The sequence below is a fragment of the Acomys russatus genome, chromosome 7 (genome assembly GCF_903995435.1).
Source record: "Acomys russatus chromosome 7, mAcoRus1.1, whole genome shotgun sequence".
Taxonomy (NCBI): domain Eukaryota; kingdom Metazoa; phylum Chordata; class Mammalia; order Rodentia; family Muridae; genus Acomys; species Acomys russatus.
In genome coordinates, this window is record NC_067143.1 from 35,549,444 (window position 1) to 35,571,996 (window position 22,553).

General features: G+C 46.0%; 1 protein-coding gene across 1 annotated transcript in view; it reads right to left on the reverse strand.

Moving 5' to 3' along the window:
• Positions 1-22,553, reverse strand: part of Crtc3 (CREB regulated transcription coactivator 3) — a 103,206-nt gene that overhangs the window by 17,730 nt on the left and 62,923 nt on the right. The window contains exons 4-9 of the mRNA XM_051148817.1: positions 16,133-16,194; positions 14,047-14,109; positions 11,871-11,971; positions 4,209-4,244; positions 2,497-2,582; positions 1,034-1,083 (exon numbers count right to left, since the gene is read on the reverse strand). Of these exons, the coding sequence (XP_051004774.1) occupies positions 1,034-1,083; positions 2,497-2,582; positions 4,209-4,244; positions 11,871-11,971; positions 14,047-14,109; positions 16,133-16,194 (398 nt within the window). The remainder of the gene's footprint in view (positions 1-1,033; positions 1,084-2,496; positions 2,583-4,208; positions 4,245-11,870; positions 11,972-14,046; positions 14,110-16,132; positions 16,195-22,553) is intronic.

Consider the following 22,553-nt stretch of genomic DNA (forward strand, 5'->3'; position numbering starts at 1 on the left):
AAACCAGGCTCCTTCTGTGTGTCAATACCTAGGCTTCACAATCCCTTCCGCCTCTTATTCTTCCTTAGTCTCATCTTTCTCACAAACTTTTTAGATCTGTTTGTTCTATAAGGTTTTTTGTTTGTTTGTACTATAAGGTGAGATTTTGTTTTTATAGACAGGATTTCTCTGTGTAACCCTGGCTGTCCTGGAACTCACTCTGTAGACCAGGCTGGCCTCGAACTCACAAAGATTCATCTGCCTCTGCCTCCCTTAGTACTGGGATTACAGGCATGTACTAATAGCATCCAGCTTATAAGAATTTTTATATTATATGTGTTTTTATAGTCTATCTGAAATCTTTTAGGAAATAAATCTGTATGTTATAAAATCAATTTATTAAGCTGAGTTGGTGGCACACACCTTTAATCTCAGCACTTGAGAGGCAGATACAGGATGATTTCAGAGAGTTCAAGACCAGCCTAGTCTACATAATGAGTTCCAGTCAGGGTTACACAGTGAGATTCTTGCCTCAAAACAAAAGAACATTAATTACTCAACAGTGCAGTAGACTTACTTTAAATTGCATATCTTATTTATTGATTTTTAAAAATTGTAGTAAAATGTATATAGCATAAAATTTACTGCTTTGAACATTTTTTGCATGTGTAGCTCAGAGGCACTGCATCCACGGAACTTTTAAAATCAACTTCTATGTAAACAATCAAATTATCTAATGTTTTCCTTTCCTGCCAAGCAATACCATGGCCTGCCACAGGCTGCAGTTGACACGTGCACGCTTCTGCTTCTACCAGGCAGGCTCTGCGCGCCCAGAGTCAGCCGGGCTATTCTCAAACGCATTTATGGTGACTGTATTGGCTTTTGGCAGTCTTCTAGTGGAACTGCCTCAAATACGTGAAATATGAACACAAAGAGAACAGCTGTTTTTACACAGCTGCAGTCGCCCTGGGTTCATGGACAGCAAGTTCCATTTCTTGGCTCTGTGACAGAGCAGAGACATTCCAGAACCTTCAGTGGGAGGAGCATTACTTACCTACCACCCCCAACATCACAGGATCGTGGGCGCCCAGACAGGGACTGGATCTAGGGAGAGACAAAGAAAGCTGGGCTTACTCAGTGTACAGCTAAATTCAAGTGTTTGCAAAGTGGGGATCTGGGTCCCTCAGTTAGAGCCAGCGACAGACAGAACAGGCCAAGGGCATCTTCACAAAGTATCCATTTAGGTTTTGAAGAATTTTAAATTTCTTAAACTTTCAGTCAAAATAAGTATAACATTAACACATTTTCTTAACTTGATGCCTTATTAATTTGTCTTCTAGGTAAATGTTATTTCTTTCAAAAAGGCAAATGTTTTGCATATGCAATGTTTACATTTTTTTAATTGGTGAGAGAAGAAGAAGAAGAAGAAGAAGAAGAAGAAGAAGAAGAAGAAGAAGAAGAAGAAGAAGAAGAAGAAGAAGCCGCCAAACAGGGCAATGGAATAGGGAGCAACTGTTAAGGGAAAAGGACAATCCAACTGGATATAAGTTGGTGAGGGACAGAGGTGGGCACTGCACAGCCACAGGACCAAGGGCAATGAGCTTGTTTCTCCAGACAGCAGCTCCTGGTTCTGGGGTTGGAGGAGCGCACTCCTACACACTCATTTTCTGTCTTTTGAAAAAGGTTTCCAAAACCACCTTCTACAGCCAAGAGGACAGAGAACTGTTTAAAAATGTAGCTTTTAAAGCTTTGTTCTTTTAGGCCCCTAAAGATCAAAAACATCAACTATGCATTTGGCTTTTATAAAACGCTTTCAAGACCACCCTAATGCTAGCAGAGACTTTCTGTAGACTTGATGGGGGGAAAGGAGCAGGACCATGGGATCCTGAGAGGAGAGGACAGCTAAGGACTGAGACCAAACAACCCACTGCATGGGAGCATCACTAGGGGCTGGGAGGAGGGACCACTCTCACAAGGCAGCTCTTTACAGAATGAGGCCAAGCTCTGCTTCTGCACTGTGGAGCCTCCCTCTCCACAGTGGACGAGGTTGACAAAGTGAGGTGGAGGCCAGAGAGTAGGCTTTTAGATACTAACATTCAAAGCTCAAAGAAATCATAGTAAACAGATGAGTCATCTGCTGTCTCTCAGAGAGCTCAGGTCAAAGGGCTTTGATTTCAGATAGGATCAACTGACAGCAGCTCTCAGCGGAGGCTGGAGAAGGGCTCCCAAGCAGGGCCCCTTCGTGCCCAGGTTTCCGAGCTTTGGACCCTGTAAGGCAGGGCAGCTAAACAGCTTTCACCTGAGAAGCAGCAGTCGCAGGGGGGCGAGGAAGCCACAGATCACTGTGGTAATTCACCAACACAACCATACTGACTTTGGGATGGCATTCCCCACTCTGTCTCTCCAGCACCTGTCACAGTCCAGGCAAACCCTCTCTTCCCTTTTCCCAGTTCTGGTTTCTGCCTCTGCGGGGCAGCCAGCCAGGATGACAAGCACAGCTGAGGACCGGTCACCCACCTCCTTGGTCTCCCACAGTTGTCTAGGCAGTGGCTTTGGGACATTTAACAGATTCTCTTCCTTCAGTGGGCCACGGAAGGGTGCTGCTGAAGAAGAGAAGAGCCACAGTCACTGAATGAGAATTAGAGTGCAGCCAACTTTTGGCCAAATAAATCTGCTTTGTTTAAAACTGCCTGGGTTGTATGGTGGTTGCAAACATTTAATCCCACCACTAAAGAGTTAGTTAGAGATGGACCTCTGTGAATTTGAGGCCAGCTTATTGTACATAGGAAGTTCCAGGACAGCTGAGGCTACACAGACAGACCCTATCTCAAAAAAAAAAAAAAAAAAAAAAAAGAAGAAGAAGAAAGAAAGAAAAGAAAAGAAAAGAAAAACATTTTTCTTTAATGGTTTTTAGCATTTAGAGTCGTCTGTCCTGGAACCTGCTATGTAGCCCAGGCTGGCCTCAGACTTGCAGCTATCCTCCAGTCTTTGTCTCTAGTGTGGAAGGATTATAGGTATGTGCGCCCTGCCCAGTGAACAGAATTTCTTTAGCAAATATTTATTTTTAACACATTCTTTTTTCTTTATTCACTATATTATGTTATGTGCATGACTGTTTTTGCCTGCATGTGTCTGTCCTATGAAGGCCAGAAGGGAGCATCAAAAGAGATCAGTGACAGCAAGGTGCCTTTGAGGAGTTCATTGTAGTTTCTTTCCACATGCAGCTTTGTTGGGAATTCTTTGAAGAATTAACTGCAGATGGCCGTGAGGTTACTTCTTTATTTCTCCCCTTAATGATCTGACAAATCAGTTTCAAGTTTTTATGATTTTATTCAGCACCTAAAACGGTTTGCTCAGAGAAGGAGCGTGAGGGTGATGTGAGAGGGTTCTGCTTCTCATGCAGAAGACCCTTGGGGACCATGTCCTCCACAAGCCTGGTCTCTGTGACACACAAATTAACATAGCTGCTCAGCTTCAGATTATGAAAATCACACCTAAGCTTCTAAAGAGCTAAAGTGCCCGGGACTGAATGACTAAGTGAACAGGGACAGGCTCCCGTTTGTTGATGGCCTTCAGTGTCAATTCAGCAGGTCTCTAGCATGGTTTTAACTGGGTTTACGAAGCTCAGTATCTGCAACATGTATAATTCTACCTTATAACAAATTTGCACTTACTTTCCTTTCTTTGAGATAGGATCTCATATATCTCAGGCTGGTCTCAAGTATTATGTATACCCAAGGCTATCCCTGAACTGCTGATCCTCCTGCCTCTGCCTCCCAAATGGAGGCTTACAGGAGCCCACAAAGGTGCCTGGTTTATTTGGTGAACCCTGGGCTTTATCTGCCCTACACTGCTATTAAAACCTATCAGTTACTCATGGTGACTTTCTAAATGGGCCCAGGCAGTGCTGAGGGAAGGCAGTGCAATAGTTGCCTAAATGCTCAGCTAATTCACATTTTTATGTGGTTACAACTTTTGCTTCCTTGCACAACCTTGTGACTGTGGTACTGAGGGAACTTGAGTAATAAGAGATCATTGTAATCTAGTCACATTTCCTTTCTCATGGCTTTGATCACATCTAGCCAATTTTCTTAGAGCATCTAGGATAAGTAAACCAAGTAACAGTTGACAGCCTTTACAGAAATATCACACACACACACACACACACACACACACACACACACACACACACACACACACACACACCCTACCCCAACATCTGTTCATACCTTCCACATGGCCATCATTTTCACCATCACAGAAACCTGGTAGGAAAGAGAAAAACACACATACACTTTTATATGTGGGGCTCTCATTTATGTATGCATTAGAAAAACTCTCTGACTTGAATAATTTTTGAAAATTCTACAATAGTTTCAAGATATCAAAGCTCATCCAAGGTGCTTTAGCATTCATACTATAAACAGATGCAGTTATTCTGAGTCAGAGTTGGTACCCAAATACTTTCCCTTAAAAGTGTCTTAATCTTTTAAAAAATTTTTAATTTATTCAGATTACATCCTCAATGTTATCCCCTCCCTCCTCTGCCCAATCCCCTCCCCTAGACCTCTGACAGAAGGTTTAGCAAGAGCATTTAGGATTAAGACACTGCAGGCTATCTGGACAAGTGCTGATCTGCACTGTCTTAGTCTTAAATGTTCCTGCTGACCCCGTCTCAAGACAACAGTGGTTGACAAAGTCTGAGAACCTGTCGTCAAAACACAAAGCAAAAAAGCTTGTCTTGTCACATTTCCCAATGTGTTATTCTAGAGAAAGGCATGTAACCTGGGGTCCATGATGGACGCTGTGACATATCCTGGATCCTTACACGAGCTGTTAAAACAAAACCTGTCTGAAGTCTAAGGCAAGGCAAGGCTGTATGTGATAGCTATTCACAGAGAGTTTTTAAAGGCTGATTTGGCACCAGTCTTGCCTGGAGAACAGCTAGCCCAAGCAGCATGCTGCACACCAAGCACAGCCCCTGCCGCAGCTCTAAGCCACACCCAGGAGCCACCCCCAACACAGACTAGCTAACCCTTCTCCTCTGAGCAATCAATTGCACCATGTGAGCTCTCAGCATAGACTGTGATAGAAATTGAAGTCTAAGCCCTTAAACATAGCTCATCTTAGGTGAGTTTCTAGATGAAATGGTTAAACTATAAATTAGCTCAACTGGTCTTTAAAACTGAAACACCTAATAATCATTTGTTCAGCAGACACTTGTTCAATTCCTGCAGTGTGCAATAGAGGGCTGGGGGCAGGTGATGCAGCGCAGACAGTAAGACAGAATGTGGCAGAAAATGCTGTAAGCGGCAGAAGCTGTAACGTCTAAGTGGAGGCCAGGGGCAGGATGGACACTAGGAGATCCCAAAGGTGCCAAGAGCGTATCAACTAAACATACTCACAAAGCACAGGATGTCTCCCAGCCCTCCAGAAAACAGAATCTAAGCTAGTGACTAAAAACTTTTTAGTGCATCTACAAGACCACTAAGGTACATTTGTTAAAGACACAGCCTTTAGAAGATGCTGATGCAGGTGTGTGAATTATATGTCACTCAACAGTAGAGTGCTTGCCTAGCACTGTGACAGATGAGTCCAGCACACAAACAAACAAAAGTAAAAAATAAAGAAATAAAAGTAAAGAAGAAGCCTTTAATTTCAGCACTCAGGAGGCAGGCAGATCTCTGAGTTCTAGGCCAGCCTGGTGTATAGAGTGAGTTGTTGAACACAGAAAAACCCTGTTCAAAAGGAAAAAGGGGTGGGAGTGGAGGGGCTGGAGAGATAGCTCAGTAGTTAAGAGCGCTAGCTGCTCTTCCTGAGGTCCTGAATTCAATTCCCAGCAACCACATGGTGGCTCACAATCATCTGAAATAGGATCTTATGCCTTCTTCTGGTATTCATGAAGACAGAGCACTCATGTGCATAAATGTATAAATAAATAAATAACTCTTTTAAAAAATTTTAAAAGAACAAGAAAGAAGGAAAGAAGCAATGCAAATTTGCCAAGCTGCACAGAGCTGCTGCTTATTCAGGCTATGATTTAGCACTCTAGGTAAATGCCATGTGGACAGGACGCAGAAAACACAGTGCGGAGACACACAGGCAAAATCCAGCCTCAGCACTGACAGAAGGAGGAGAGAAGCTTTTTGTCTTTTTTTAACATTTTAAAATTTTATTTACAGTGCTCTGCCTGTATGTAACCTGCATTCCAGAGAGGGCATTAGATCACATTATAGATGGTTGTGAGCCACCATGTGCTTGCTGGGAATTGAACTCAGGACCTTTAGAAGGACAGCCAGTGCTCTTTAACCTCTGAGCCATCTCTCCAGCCCCAAATTTTGGCTTCCCCCCCCCCCCCCCCCAGACAAGGTTTCTCTGTGTAGCCTTGGCTGTCCTAGACTCACTTTGTGGACCAGGCTGGCCTCGAACTCATAGCGATCCACCTGCCTCTGCCTCCCAAGTGCTGGGATTACAGGCGTGTACCACTACACCCGGATCAAATTTTGGCTTTTTAAGAAAGGGCAGGGAACTTCACCATTACAGTCATTGAAATGTGATTATCGTATTAAAAATGATAACTTACATTTTATGCAAGTTATGGTATGTTAAGAATCTCTTCATCGTCAATACACTCTGAGCTTAATTACTAAGGCTGACCAGTCCCTACAACACCACGTGAATCTCAGAGGCAAGCAGATTTCCTGCATGTATCCTGCTAGTGCCACCCCCTCCCCAGCCTGGAGCAGGAGGCAGGGTTCAGCCCTGTGTAGGCAGCGAGGAAGAGGGAGGAAGATGATAACACTTGCTGTGTGCCAGGCACCCCCCACAATGGTCTCGTGTAATCCTTGGAGCAACCGTATGAGTTTTGAGCTCTTATCACGCCCAAGACCACACTGCTAGTTCTGGGACCAGCACTCTGGGCAGGGGGACTTCCCAAAGTCCATGCTCCTAGCCAGTGTGCTGTGCCTGGAGGAGTTAAGGCAGGTGGAAATGACGGGAAAGGGCTGCCTCAGTGAAACAGGAGGAGTGGGGTGGAGAAAGGAAAAGGGGAGCAGAGGCAGACTGTTCGGCAGGGGTAGGGAATGGGGAAGTCTGGCTATGCACAAGCTAGAGCGTTGGGAGCCATGGTGACAGAGTCTGCTAGTCATTGGGATGTAGTGCAGAACAGAGAGAGGCACGGGCTAGAATCGAGCCTTAGAGAGTTTTCTTGTGACAGAGCAAGAAGCTTTGGGACAGCCTCGAGGCCAAGACACCAGATAGAAAACCGAAAGACTGGACAAGAAGCAGTGAAGTAGGGTCCATGGCAGTGAGGACCAAAACTACAAGGCACGCCGCAGCGAGAGGAAGAGCAGACCCTGACTATGACTACGGTGTTGGGGGAAGGGGAAGGCAATACGAAAGAGAAAATATCACTCTCAGGTGTTCCACTCAAGTGACCAGAGGACAGTGGCAGCAATGAGTAACAGGTTTATTTGAAATTAACATCTAATAAAATAGTCACATTTAAAATGGGCATTGGTGGTGCATGCCTTGAGGCCAGCCTGTTCTATAAAGGGAGTCCAGGGCAGCCAAGGCTACACAGAGAAACCCTGTCTCAAGACAAACAAACAAAAAACAAGACAACAACAACAAAAAAACCCCAAACAAACCAAAAAGCAGAGAGTAATGACTGGGAATAGAGGAGACTGATCCACAACAATCTCACAGGGGACAGGACAGCAATGACCAAGGTCACATGTGTTGCAGGAAACCTGGTAGCCTTGAAGCCTTAAAAGGCTGACCTCAGGTTGGCCTCAAACTCACAGTGATCCGCCTGTCTGTCTCCCGAGTGCTGGGATTAAAGGCGTGCGCCACCACCGCCCGGCTCCTCGATACTTCCTTTTATGAGCTTCCATGTCTAGCAAGCCTAAATAACTCCCCACAGACTTCATGTGAAACAGAAAGACAAGGTGTAGATATTGTAACCACAGTGCATCTTAAGAGGAGTTTCTAGAGTCTCAGCCTTCCAAGTCTGAAAGGCCCAGTCTGCCACCCTGATAACACACTTTTGTTTGATATTTTATTTTATTCTCTCTGCCCCTCCCCTTCCCCCCTCGCTGTGTGTGCGTGCGCATGTATGTGTGTGTGAATGTGTGCGCACATAGGAGCCATGGTGTGTGTGCATGTGGAAGTTGGAGGGCAGCCTGGGTGTTGGTCCTTCGACCTTCCTCAAGGCAGGCTCTTTTCATTTGCTGCTGGGTACTCCAGGCTATTGGCCTATGAACTCCTGGAGCGCCTCCTGTCTCCACCCCGCCCCCCCCACGGAAGTACTGCGACATCTGGCTTTTACATGGATTCTGGGGATACAATCACAGGCTCCCATGTTTGCACAGCCAGGATTTCACCTGCTGAGCGTTCTCCCCAGCGCTTGGTGACTCTTTAGAGCTTAGGTGCTTGTGTCAGTAGACAAACATCATTAACAGGCCATTTGATGTTAAACCGTCTCTTTAATACTGAGAGTCTGAGCTTGTTGCTGGGTGACGGGTCATGAAGATACAGATTACATCTCTACCCCTCAGAGCAGACTTAGGGACTCCAGTGCTCAGAGATGGCAGCCCCAGTCTGCACTCTTTTGCTCCCTGGAGAATAAGGACCACCTTAGCCCCTTTTACATGCTGCTACGAGAGGAGGACAGTTTGAGGATAAAGCCGGGCTGTGGGACAGGATAAGCATCATAAAGAGCCACTGTGCTGATCCATCTATACGTGTATACTAAACAGTAATTAAACTGCACGCTCCCAGGGAAATGCGTAATTAAACGAGAATAGAGAAATTATAAAAACCCTGCTTGGGAGAGCCGGGCGTGGTGGCGCACGCCTTTAATCCCAGCACTCGGGAAGCGGAGGCAGAGGCAGGCGGATCGCTGTGAGTTCGAGGCCAGCCTGGTCTACAAAGTGAGTCCAGGATGGCCAAGGCTACACAGAGAAACCCTGTCTCGAAAAACCAAAACCAAAACCAAAAACAAAAACCCTGCTTGGTTGTGTAAAGTTTGTTTCTGTCATTTACAATGCCATACCACTTATGTCTAATTGTCATGTAACTCAATAACCATTATGAAAACTAACAACCATGTGTCAGGCTAATGGCTTTGCTTCCTGGCGATAAAAAACCATATTCTTGATGCCTTGTGTAGCTATACTAAAAGCACCGGCTCCCAATCACGACAACGATGATGAAGGGCTTCCATCACCACGCCCAGCAAACACTCCCAGCAAAGGGCCATTATTGTTGTCCTGTTCTGATGACAGAACCTAGTTCTGGGCTTTGACTGTATTTTCCCATCACTTTAAAAATCTTTACTTTATTTGGTGGGTCCTATAAAAAGAAATACTTTTTTGTGGAGCTAGTTGATATTTTTAAAATCCAAAAGGAAAGAAAATGAAAAACTTTAATGTACTACAGGGGGAAAATACATAAAACCATTTAAAATAGCTCCCACCAACAAATATAATTCTCCAGAAATAATTCCCATCCTTGGAGACTTGAATAATATTTTAAACACACTGGCTTTCCCATGTAAACACGTCCATATTTGGATGTGTTTCTGAGTTCTGTGATACTTGAAGGCGACTTCAGGAGCAGGCACACAGTGCAGGCATCCATGCTGAGGGTTGGCCTACCTTTTGTAGTTGGCAGACACCAGGACCCCACGGTTCCTAACACCGACTTGAAAAGCAGAGACCACCCAAGTTCCCAAGGCTACCAGGAGTGCTGTCTAAGCCTTGCCCCTCCTCTCTTCCTTTCTTCCTGTTGCTCATGATCAGCGTTTGGGATGCTCCACCTCGCACACTCAGCCTCACACCTACTCACCATTCTCACCTCTTCCCTCAGAGATGAAATATCTCTTAGAATAAACCTTCAATTTCTTTGGTTACTTTCTTTCTCTTTCAGCTTGAATGCTCCTTGAATTCCCTACGGGTTCCCTTGTCCTCTCTCGACCTTTAATCCCTGCTAGAGACAGATAATCTCAGCACAGAGGGTGAGGCTAAGGCAGGAACTCTGGGGAAGATCCCACTAGGCTAGCTGGCTCCCAGGCAGGGTGACAGAGACCTCGCTGTGTGCACAGGCACCCTACCGGTTACAGCCTCTGCTTTTAAAGGCACTGTTTATGCATCTTCATCTCTACCTATCCCGGAGCTAATCTCTTCCCCACACACCACTTCTCCAAGCACTGCTCGGTGACCCATGTCCAATTCCAACTTCCCTCTCATATTCCCCATGTGTGGAAGCACAGCAGATGTCCCCAACTAATTCCAATGCTCTCAGGCTTTACAAGCAAAGAATCACTTCAGCAAATGAATTATACCAAGGGAGCAAATGTAGTAACAATTACTATAAAATCCCTTCTGTACTATATGCAAAGAACAAAGACCATGAATGGCTCTCTTCAGAAAGAGCAAACATTTTACGCTTTAAATAGACCAAAACTATCAAGAAAACCGGAAAAGCTAGTATCTAGGCCAGGCCTCATACTCAAAATTAATCTATATATGGAACAGATAATTCAAGCCTGTGTACTTTCCAGATTAGAAGGCCCAGAAAGACAGGCTTGGCAAGAGTCTGAAGGACGCATGGTTACTTGGGGTGCAGGCTAGATGTGAGCACCTAGAGTGAGTTTTGGGTGTGCTCGGTACTGTGTGATTTCTTCGCACATCTCCAGCAGTAAGCGTGCCTCTGTACCAGGTACTACTGTGTCAGGTAGGACAAAACTTTTAAGATACTGCCTTCAAGAAATTCAGCTTAAGTTTGGGGTGGGGTGGGGGGGAGTATGTCTACATGGGGAAGCAGTAGTCACAGCATCTGCTTGGAGGAGCTTGGGGTAGTGGAGGACATGGGTAGCTTAGGAGCAGAGACGGGGAAGGCCATGGAAGGCTCCACAGAAGTACACACACAGCCGAGGGATCACGCTGACGTAGGAGAGGGAGACATGAGAAACAGGATGAAACAGCAGGAAAACCTCAGCGAGCCCACAGCGCCATGAAGAGCAGGCTGGGAACAGGGAGGGGAGGCACGCCACGGCTCAGGTCTGGAAGTGGGGTGTGCTGTAGGTCTTGGCAGGAGAGTATGAGGAGCAGACAGGGTTAATGATGGAGGCTGAGAGCATGAGATAGCCTTGGCTCACTCTGGACTCACTCTGTAGACCAGGCTGGCCTTGAACTCACAGAGATCCACCTGCCTCTGCCTCCTGAGTGCAGGGATTAAAGATGTGCGCCACCACTGCCTGGCTCCGGCCTTTCTCTTTCATCTTACAGAAATGTGTTCTGAGCAGAAACGGGGAACAAGGAGGCGACAATAATTAGCTTCCAATCTGTCCCCTCTCCCTCACCTTCTCTGAGACATGCCTTCCTGCAGATGTCTCCTTGGCTCTCTCTGGCCCCTCCGAGAGGGCTTGCCTGTGCCAGTACTGCAGGCCCCTGGGAGGGTTTGCCTCATCTTGAGGTTCAGCCATACAAAGTCCATGGACCCACAGAGTGAAGCCACTCCCTCCAATCTGGTTTTACCAGTAACAAAAGGAGGCCTCAGAGGACCCAACATCAAGTTAGGCTGCACGGATGTATGCTAGGACAAAGAGCAGGGAGGATGCAGCTGCAGGAGCCTGTGTGAAAGACGATGAGTGCCTAGAAAAGCGCTGGTGCCCCAGGGAGAGGACTCAAGAGCCAAGAGATGCCGACAGGGAAGCAGGTGCTGGGGGAGAAGCGAGGAAAGGATGCGCTCTCACTCTATCATCAACACGCACACTTCCCCTGCTGGAGCTGTTCTCTGAAGACCGCCAAACTGGGGATGGGCATGCACTGCAGACAGCACAGAAGCAGAAGGCACAGATGCTGTTAGCAGGAGCCTGTGTGTCTTACCCATGTATGGGGCAGGCCAGGCTGACTGGCCGCCTCCTCCATAGGGGTCCTGGGGCTTGGTGCTCAGAGCACTCGTGTGAAGAGCAGAATCAGAATTGGTCCTAAGGAGGGGAGGAGAGAGTCTGGCTGAAAATCCATTTTTTCCTTAGTGGAGTGCAATTTTTTTTTTTTCCTGAGTATTATCAACCGAAGAGAAGATGAGAATAATAGACTTACAAACATCCACACAGCAACGGGTCAGGACCTACCTGCAGTCCTTTACATCAAGAAGGTATCTGAGGACCACCATATGTCCAACGAGTTTGTGCTTGGATAGCCTTACACTATGAAGTTAATGGCACAAGGCCGGCCTCGGGTTTGCGGCCTCCCTAAGATCACCCTTTTCCTCTCTGTCACTCAGAAGATGGTGTGCAGCCAGTCCAACCTGTGGCTGTACTAGGGTTGCTGAGAATTCTTGTGTCTATGTGAAGAAGCACCTGAAACAGCGCTTCCTATGTCCTTCCAGGGAGAATGAAGGCCGAGGCAGCAGCGCCGCGCCCTCCTCCTCATTCTCACCCTCAGATGGCGCAGCGCTGCGCCCTCCTCCTCATTCTCACCCTCAGATGGCGCAGCGCCGCGCAGCTTTTCAGCAGTTGTGCTAAGATATGTCACAGTACAACAGACTGAACACAATGACTCCAGCTCAAACTGTTCTCTGTACATTTTGTTCATTTGTTTTAGAAAATGCTCTTGTGTTTCTTTTTGTTGGCACGTACTGGGCTTATTGTTGGATGCTGAAATGCACCAATGAGTACACCACCTCTCTCAGTTAGACTGCTAGCGGTAGCAGCTAAGTACCAATAGGTGTACCCACACAGAGAAATGGTCTTTCAGTGCTTCAGTGGGTTTTCAGAGTATAAATGGATCTAGGCAAAAGTTTGGGGGCTCTTGATCAGTAGCAAGCAGTTAAAATGCTCTCAGATAGCTCTAGTGTATGCACAACTTCCACTCCAAAAGATGACAACTATTTATTTATTCCATCCAAAGGTCAAATCAAACTGTCTGTTATGAAGAGGCACATGAGCAACGTCAAGTTAGCCTAAAATACTTCTTCATGGTCTGCTTCAGGCAACAGCTTCATGTGACTTGAACCACGTGGCTTCCGAGGAGGGAAAAGGCGACACAGGGAGAACCATTGGAATGCAGCACAAACAGCGCGAGCCCTGGGGCTCTCAGTTCCTCCCGAGTCACAGGAACCCAGGAAACACCAGTCAAACACAGAGGGATGATTGAAAATGGCAATGCAGACTGGCTATCGAACCATGTAGGGGAAATTATGGTTAATTTCGTTAACTGCATTGCAGCTGTTATTTTTAAGCCTCTGGCTGGCCTTCCACTGTTAGGGGCACTTACAGGTGAGCAGCTTATCTGGCTGGCCGTGGAATGGCTATGAAGGAGGGAGAGGAGAAATAAGCCTGGCAGAATGCCGATCGAGGCAGAAACACTCTGAGTGGGCACAGGGGCTGCTTACAACTTTCTCTCTCCTGCATATATTGAAAAGTTCACACCACTAAGAGTTTTAATTTTAAGTTTTTCCCAAGGTTTGTCCATAGCCCGTACTGTTTTTCAACTTGCAGTCCTCCTGCCTCAACTTCTAGAGTACTGGGTTCCAGCCTGAGCCGCCATGCCTGATTTGAGGGCTTTGTTTTTTCAAATTCCCCTTTGCTTATCCGCTAACGGGCTCTGGGGCAAGCCATTTATGCTCTTACAGCAGGAAAGGGCACTCATTCTTGAGATGTTGGGACTGAAAATGATCTGGGTTATTCCTACAGTACAGCCCAGAGTAGCCTCCAGAAGAGCTGGTATTTATTGTGCACTGTGCCTCCGTGTAGCTTCCTATTTAATCCTCACAGCCATCGCACCATGGGTGCAGCTACCTCCATACTAAGGCAGACAGATGTCACTTTGCCCAGGACCACACGGTAGGAGGCAGACCTTGGTGGTGGTCCCCCTCAGACCTCATGTTCTTACTGACTACACCGTCTCCTACCCACTCAATGTCATTTTAAAAATAATTTCATATAAACACAACTGATATAAACAATATGGGCCACAAGAGTACACACAAAGACTACCTGAGCCAATCAAATCTGTCTCCTTCTTGAAATGTGCTTCTACTATTAGACAGCCCACATACCTGTTAAGTGCAGATGCTAGCCTGAATCCAGGATGCTTTTCTTCTTTCCAAGGAGGTTGTTGCCTTTAGAAACCAAAATGACATAAAAAAGAAAGAAGCTTAAGCTTTGGGACAGACCAATGGAGTGCTTCGGCCTGGGTGTGACAGCTGGTTCCTCTAGCCTAACTATAAAGGCTCAGGGTTAGCTAAAACATCAGCCTGCCTTTGCTCATCACTATGGAGAGGAGGCCAGACTGAATGATCCCTCAGGACCCAGTAGCTCTGATTTTCAGGAAAACTACTACAAATCCACAGCATAGCATCAGCTACTGGGCACACTCAAATGCTGGCTTGAGCGGGGCAGAAGGGAAAGCTAACACCCCCCCCCCCCCGACACCAGCCCAAGGGAAGGGAGGTTGTAGTCCAGTGTAACAGTCACCTCAATCATGTACCTTGAGTGTGTGAGTGTGTGTGTGTGTGTGTGTGTGTGTGTGTGTGTGTGTGTGTGTGTGTGTAGGGGCCTGTTTAGCAATCCTGGGTGTGAATACTTTGCTGTCATGTGGAAGGCCATGGAGAGCTGTACACTTTCTAGCCATCCTGTGAAATAGTCACCTGACTAAATGCAGGGCTCTAAGAAGCAAAAGACACTTTTCTCAGGAACACGGATGAAGCACATCACTTGGAGATCTGCCCTTTCTGACTTAAAATTCAACACTCTATTAGCTTACAAACTGGAAACTCAGGACTCCTGAGGAGGCTGAAAAGTTATGTGAGGTGGGCCAGTGTTGGCCGCCTTGACCTCCTTTCTCAGATCCAGACTATGTTATCCATGATAAGGGCTCAGCCACAGGCAGTGGTGGCACATTCCTTTAATCCCAGCCTTCGGAGGCAGAAGGAGGCGGATCGCTGTGAGTTGGAGACAGCCTGGTCTATAAAGTGAGTCAAAAAAAAAAAGGAAGAAAGAAAAAAGAAAAGAAAGCCCAAAGGCTTCAGAGTTGAGTTTTTTTGGGGGGTGGGGTGGGGTGGGGGGAGCATGGGGTCTCACATTGTATCTTAGGCTGACCTTGAACTCATGGTAATCCTCCTGCTTCAGCCTCTCAAATTCTGGGATTACATACAGGTGTGTAACACACTCCTGGTAATGCATGCACTAAGAATCTCTTAGTCTGATGTGGAGGTGTAAACTAATGCCACACACACAACAGATGCATCATTAATGTCATGGTGGGCCACCATTACACTAGATACAAACACCCTCAGAGCCTCTGCCAGCTCACTGCACGCACACGCTTTCTATTGAGAAGTCCTTCACTCCTTTCAGCAGTTGACTGAGAAATGGCAGAGAAGGGGTTAATTTTTCATATCTACCATAAGACTACCACACCAGACCAATGCTCCCCAATGTGCTTCTAGTTGGATCTAGATTTGCTTACGTAATTTTTATTCTATATTTTCTTACAAGCTCAGAATTATACATGGAAAGGCTGAGGGTTTTTTGATGTCGCTGTGATTTGAGACAGCTTAGGCTACCTGGAGTTTACTGTCACTCAGGCTAGCTTCAAACTTGTGACCCTCCTGCCTGTTATTGTTGGGGGTTGCATGCATGTACCGCCACAGCTCAAGACTTAGATTTTCCAAGATAAAACAAAATTTAATGTTAAAAATATCTATGTAGGCCAGGCACTTGGGAGGCAGAAGCATGAGGGTTGCTGTAAGCTCAAGGCTAGCCTGGTCTACATAGCAAGTTCCAGGACAACCTGAACTACATAGAGAGACCCTGTAACAAAAACAAAACAAAACAAAAAACCCACCACCACCAATAAACAAATCATAGTGGACCATGTCTCTAATCCCAGTACTAGAGAGGTAGAGACAGGAGGATCAGGAGTTCAAGGCCATCCTTGGCTATATCACAAGTTTGAGGCCAGCCTGAGCTACAAGAGACCCTGTCTCAAATATTTTTTTTAAAAACCTAAAATGATAAATAAGTCTAAAACAGCATTAAAGATGGTTAAAATAAAGTGACAGCATCTTAAAACGAGGTTCTCTCCTATCTGTTAAAATATTTCTGTAAAACAAACAAACAGTTTCTATACAGCTTACTTACCTTGGCCAACTCTCATCCAGGGGCTGTGAAGAGTAACTAGCTGCAAAAGTGTTTCCATCGAAGTGGAAGTTTTAATAAAGGAAAACAAAATGTATGAGGAGTTGAAGCAGAATTAAGAAACTGAAACAGGAGGGTTCAGCTGCAGATCTCCACAGCTGGGGGCGCCCCCTCCACAATCCTCGTCAGCTCTATGCTGCCACCTTCTAAGCCTGCCTCCCCCACGATGCTTCTTTTCGTGTTGTGTGTGTGTGTGGGTACACGAGTGAAGGCGTACACACAGGTGTGTCTGTGGCGGTCAGAAGTCATCTCGGATGCCATTCTTCAGAACCAAGAAGCCTTTCGCTGTTGTCTGATTTCGGTGTTTTGAGGCAGTCTCCCTATGTAGCTCTGGCTGTCCTGGAACTCTCTATGTAGACCATGCCTCTGCCTCCTGGGTGCCGGGATAAAAGGTGTGTGCCACTGTGCCTGTCTCCTTGTTAATTGAGACAGAGCTTCTCCTTGGCTGGCAGCTTGCTGAGTAGACAAGGCTGACTGGCCTGCAAACCTAGGGGCCTGCCTGCCTCTGCCTTCCCAGAGCTGTGAATACAAGTGTGCACCACCATGTCCTGTTTTCTCACATGGGTTCTGGGGATCAAACTCAGGTCAAGTTTGCATGGTGAGCACTTTGCCCACTGAGCTAAGGCTTCAGCCACCCCACCCTCACCACACACACACACTTCTCTGTCTCTTTCTGTGTATGTGTGTGAGTGTACATCTCCTGCCCAAGATTTTCTTTTTAAGAACTTTGTCTACTTGCATGACAAACAATGGCAAGACTGTCATCCTATGCAGGCCTCCTTTTCTCATGGGATGGATGAACTCAGGCCCAGGTTAGCTTTAGTCAAGGCATGTCATTCTCCTGCAAACAGTGACTGTTTCAGGGATAGGTTCAAGTCAGGACCAAGAAGAGTGCTTTCCTGGTGGGAATGAGGTGCTTGAGGCCCAGTGGTTCCTTTTGCTGAATGCTTGTCTATGCAAGATGTCTACACCACAGCGGTAGTCTTAATGATGGTCCCCTGGCCATAGCCCCTGGCAAGATTGAGAGCAGAGTTGGCAACTTAGTGAGACTTTCTCATACTAAGGAGAAACCAGAAGTGGTGGAGATATCGCTTCATGGCAGAGTACTGGTCTACTATGTGTAAGCCTCTGGGTTCGGGCCCCAGCATTGGGAGATGCACTTCCTTTTTGAGGTTGTTTTTGGAAGGCTTTGGGACTTTTCTTTCTTTCTTTCTTTCTTTCTTTTTTCTTTTCTTCTTTCTTGAGACAAAGTCTTGCTAAGTAGCCTAGGCAGGCCTAAAACTTATCACGTAGCCTAGGCTAGCCTCAACTCACAGCAATCCTTCCACCTCAGCCTCATAAGTGCTAAGATTAATTATAGGAGTGTGCAACCATATCTGTCTAAAAAATTCTTTTTCCAAATTAAGGTGAGCTACTGTTGCTTTTCAATCAAAAGAGAACTGTACTAGACTTGAAGTAGGTATAAATTCCTCATGTAAAGGGCTTTGTTTTCTTTCTAGGTTCTGTGTTGCTTACTGGGTCTGGCGTGCCTGAAGACCCATTCCAAATACATGAGAGACAAAGAGAATGTTTGCTACACACAGATAGTGCAGCAGAGCTGTTAGTGCTGGTTAGTGACCTGCACTCAGAGGACTACCTTAAAACACTGTAAGTCATACTATTCTGCTTTTAAAAAATTGAAGAGCTAAGTATGGTAGCACATGTCTTTGATCCCAGCACTCTGGGAGGCAAAGGCAGGCTTATTTCTGTGAATTCAAGTCTAGCCTGGTGTACATAGTAAGCTCCAGGCCCATCAGGGCTCACCTAGTGAGACTATGTCTCAAAAATAAATTAATAAAACAATTAATGATAAGGGTTAATAAGGGAGTTGGAAAAACGGCTAAATAGTTAAGCAAAGGCAGCTCACAACCACCTGGAATGGCAGCTCCAAGGGAACCAACGCCTCTGGCCTCCCCAGGAATCTGTACTCATGTGCACACCCCCCTCCCCCCCCACATAATTAAACACAATAAGATATAAACCTTAGCTGAGCAGTGGTGGCGCACACCACTAAACCAGCACTCAGAAGGCAGTCAGATCTCTGAGTTTCAGGCCAGCTGGGTTTACAGAGTGAGTTCCAGGACAATCCAGGGCTATACAGAGAAACCCTGTCTCGAAAACTATATAAACAAACAAGCAAACAAATAAATCTTAAGAAAAACAAACAAAAAAATCACCTTTCAACCTTCTCATGTTGCTGAAAGGCTAAGACTTTACACTATGGGCCCCAGAAATGAGAGAACGTGTTCTTTGGGGTGTCCTCAGAAGAAGATGGGGCCTAGAAAGGAAAGTATCACCTACTTGGGATCAGCAGGAAATGGGGTCCTAATGAAGTGGGGACCTACCATGGAAGCTCTGGCTGGGCATCTTAAGTAAACACAGAACGTGGAGTTAGGGAAATGTGGGTACGAATGGGATCTTAATGATTTCCTTTGCCAAGAAAAACATTATGGCTGCAAGTTTTTCTTCCAGATACTTGTTTTCTTTGTCAGGTCTCATTATCTTATTTCTTAATCTGATTCTGAGCCAACACAAGAAGACAGAGATGCTTTCCAGACACCTTTTCTCAATCTGATCAGGCTTACTGTCTGTGAAGTTCAGGGTAGATCTCAGGAAGAGAGAAGAGAGGCAGAGGTGATGAAGGAGTAAGAAGGCCCCATGAGACATGAATCCTGGAGTATTGGAGTTGGCAAAGCCTGTCGGGAGGAGGCAAGTTTCACAGCCTTTGCTTACCCACCTTTCCTTCTTCTGAAGGATTTGATGAATTTCTGCTTACAGATGGTCAATTCATAAAACAAATGTCTAGCATTGCTTTTCAAGCACACCACCATCCTTTAAACCATGGCGGTATACACTTTTAATACCAACACTTGGAGGCAAAGGCAAGAGGATCTCTGTGAGTTTGAGGCCAGCCTGCTCTATATAGTGAGTTTCAGGACAGCTAGGGCTATACAGTGAGACCCAGTCTCAGGGAAGAAAAAAAAAATTAGGTCCCATCACCAAGTAAGTACTGGCCACACAAGTCAGAATGTAATGGTATAAAAATAACACACTGGGCAGGTATTTGTCACCTCACTGTTGAGGTGTTGAGTTTGCACAGCAACCTGGCTAACAAGCACTCAACATGACAATGCAGTGAGTCCCTGGGCTTCTTCCTGTGACTAGGCTGAGGTACAAGAAGCTAGGAGATGTGGCCTATGGATACTCCTCTTTAGTTCTAGCTCATTTAATTTGGCTTATCCTCGTTGCCTGAGGGGACTGGGGGAGGGAGGTGCTGGTGTGACTCTGAGCTCGGCAAAGAGTGAGCTTGGAAGGTGGAGAAGGCAGGCCTCCCTGTCCAAGGAGGGATGCGATGTGGTGCTCCCACCCGCCTATGCTGTATCTTTATTGCTACTCTGTTTTCTCTTGTCCTCTGACTCCTTTCCTTTCCTTTCTTTTTTCTCGCTTCCTTAAGACATGGTCTCATTCTAGACCAGAGTGGTTTTGAATTCACTGTATAGCCCAGGCTGGCCTTGAACTGTAGTCACCTTTCTATCCTGGCTTCCTGAATGCTGGAACTGTACTTATAAGCCGCCACGTTCAGCCCAAACATGCCCCTATAAAGAGAACGAGTCAAGAAATTTTAACATATTAGTGTGTGTATATATGTGTGTGCATATGTGCATGATGGGGGGGGCGGTGCATGACTGCCAAGGCCCAGAGCTCCTCAGAGCCCTGACTGTGTACCGTAAGACTCCAACAGCAGGTGGGGAACAGTGTTTCTTCGAATCTCAAAGAACAACGTCCCATGTTCTCAAATGTCCATCCTGTTGTGCTGAGATCAATCAAAGCAAGGCCTGGTGCAGAGCAGAGCAGGGTGGTTCCCAATTCTCTCTCTCCTCCCTCCCTCTCTCCCTCTCCCTCTCCCCTTTCTTTTCTTTCTTTCTTTCTTTTTTTTTTTGGTTGTTGTTGTTTTTTTCTTTTGTTTTTCAAGTCAGGGATTCTCTGTGTAGCCTTGGCTGTCCTGAACTCGCTTTGTAGACCAGGCTGGCCTCGAACTCACAGAGATCCACCTGCCTCTGCTTCCTGAGTACTCGGATTACAGGCATGCACCACCATTGCCCCGCTGTTTCCTCCCTTTCAAAACAACGCACTTCTTAGAAGATGACATTTGCTAGTGTGTCCTCTTTTTAACTACATTACCTACAGATCAGAAAAATAGCTGTGTGCTGTCATTTATGTAAATAATCCAGAAACTCAACAAAACGGTGTTTGAGATGGAGCAGGTTTGCCATTACTGAGAAGTGGGGGGTGGGTGGCTGGTAAAGGCATGGACTGCTGCAAAAAGGTACTTTCTGGAATGAGCTCCCTGAGCCAAGAATAGCCTTTGTGGTGCCTGAAGGTGTTAGGGTCGACCAGGGTCACCTTGTGGCAAGCCCTGGCCTTATGGTGGCTATGCATGCTAATAATGCGGCCTACGGTAGAAGGCATCTTATGCGCCTGAGCCCTGTGGGTCATGGCTGCCCACTCGAAGAGGAAGCTGGAGTATTTGTTGAACAATGTTCATTTTCTTTGTAACCACTGTAGCCCTGGACCAAGCCCTTATGCTAGCCAGTCCAATGACCCTAACACAATACCCACATATTGTGTTGTAGTCATACAATAAAAGAATTCTGAATACATCTCTTTTTTTTTCTGTTTGAACCAACAGAAATTCAAACCAGTTTTCTTGCTTTTAAAATGGCAAAACTTGGGGGCTGGAGAGATGGCTCAGAGGGTGAGAGCACCGGTTCCTCTTCCAGAGGACCCGAGTTTGGCTTCCCGAATCCACATTGTGGCTCACAGCTGTCTGTACTTATATATAGTTCCAGGAAATCTCACATCTTCTAACTTCTCCAGGCACTAGACACATACATGGTGCACAGACACGCATGCAGGCAAAACATCATATACAATATGTATATGTAAGGCAACAATTTAAAGTGAGTTATTTCACACCTAACAGTATGCAGGCCTGAAAAGCAAAGGTCCCAGGTGTCTCCCTCCAAATTCGAAGCTACCACCTGAAATATAAAATCACCCCACTATTCCCTTGATGCTGACTCTTTTAACTCCTCAATCAGGACTCAGAAATTCGTTAGTGACACCTCTAGGCTAACGAGTTTCTCTACAGCAGCAGATGTCCAGGCCCTGGATCCCAATTAGGGGCGTAGGAAAAGATCACAGAGAGATGGCTTATGATCAGCGAATCATTCTCACACTTTCTGCTCAACAACTTTCTCTGTATATCTGTTCAGTTTTTCCTTTCTCTTGGGAGCTGGCAAGTTTTGCTGATGCTCTTACAAGCTGACTCAGAGCCAGCTCAGTCTCTAGGGTAGATTATCCAAAAAGGGACAGGTTCCCTGAACATGCAATGCAGTCCTTTAGGGGACTTTCTGTATTCCATTCCCTTTGCTTACACACTCTATGTCTGTGGCTTGAATGAGAACAGCCCCATAGCCTCTTATGTTTGAATACTTCATCCCTAGTTGGTGGAACTACTTGGGAAGGGTGAGAAAATGTGGCCTTGTTGCAGAACGTGTCACTTGGGGTGGGCTTTGAGGCTTCAAAAGCCATTCCCAGTTGCTCTCTCTGCTTTGAGGCTGTGTCTCAACATGTGAGCTCTCAGCTATTGCTTCTGTGCTATGCCTGACAGCTTGCTTTCTGCCATGCTCCCCGTTATGACGGCCATGGCTTCTAACCCTCTGAAACCCCCTTTAAGGCCCCAATACACTCTTTCTTCTATAAGGTACCTCAGATATGGTGTCTTATCACTGAAATAGAACAGTAACTAAGACACCATCTGAAGTTATTTTCCTTAATTGATTATTATTATTTGTCTCTTAACTGTCTATCATATCCCTGTAAAACTCAAAAATACAAGGTTGATATCTCATTCCTCACTTTGTCCTCAGTGCTCAAGACACTGCCTGGTCCAGGGAAGAGTCTCCAGGGATGCAGGCTTAATGAGCGGACACACCACACCCTACTCTTACTTACCTTCAACCTTCGGTCTCCTTCCCTTTTTCTTTTCCTTCCTTTTCTCCCCACTTATTTCCTTCTATTTTCCCTCTTTTCCTTCTCCCCTCCCCTCTAGTCCTTTCTTTCTTTCATGTTGGGAATTGAACCCAAGGCTTTACATAAACAAGGTTCTCTACCACTAAGCCACACTAGCAGGAAACAAACGAACATTTTTCTTTAAACTCAACCCCTCAAGGGTTCACTCTTCCACTGAGCTATATACTCCAGCCCTTGTGTTATTCAATCAGGCAGAGAAACATCTGGTCATCTAGCAGAGAATTCCAAG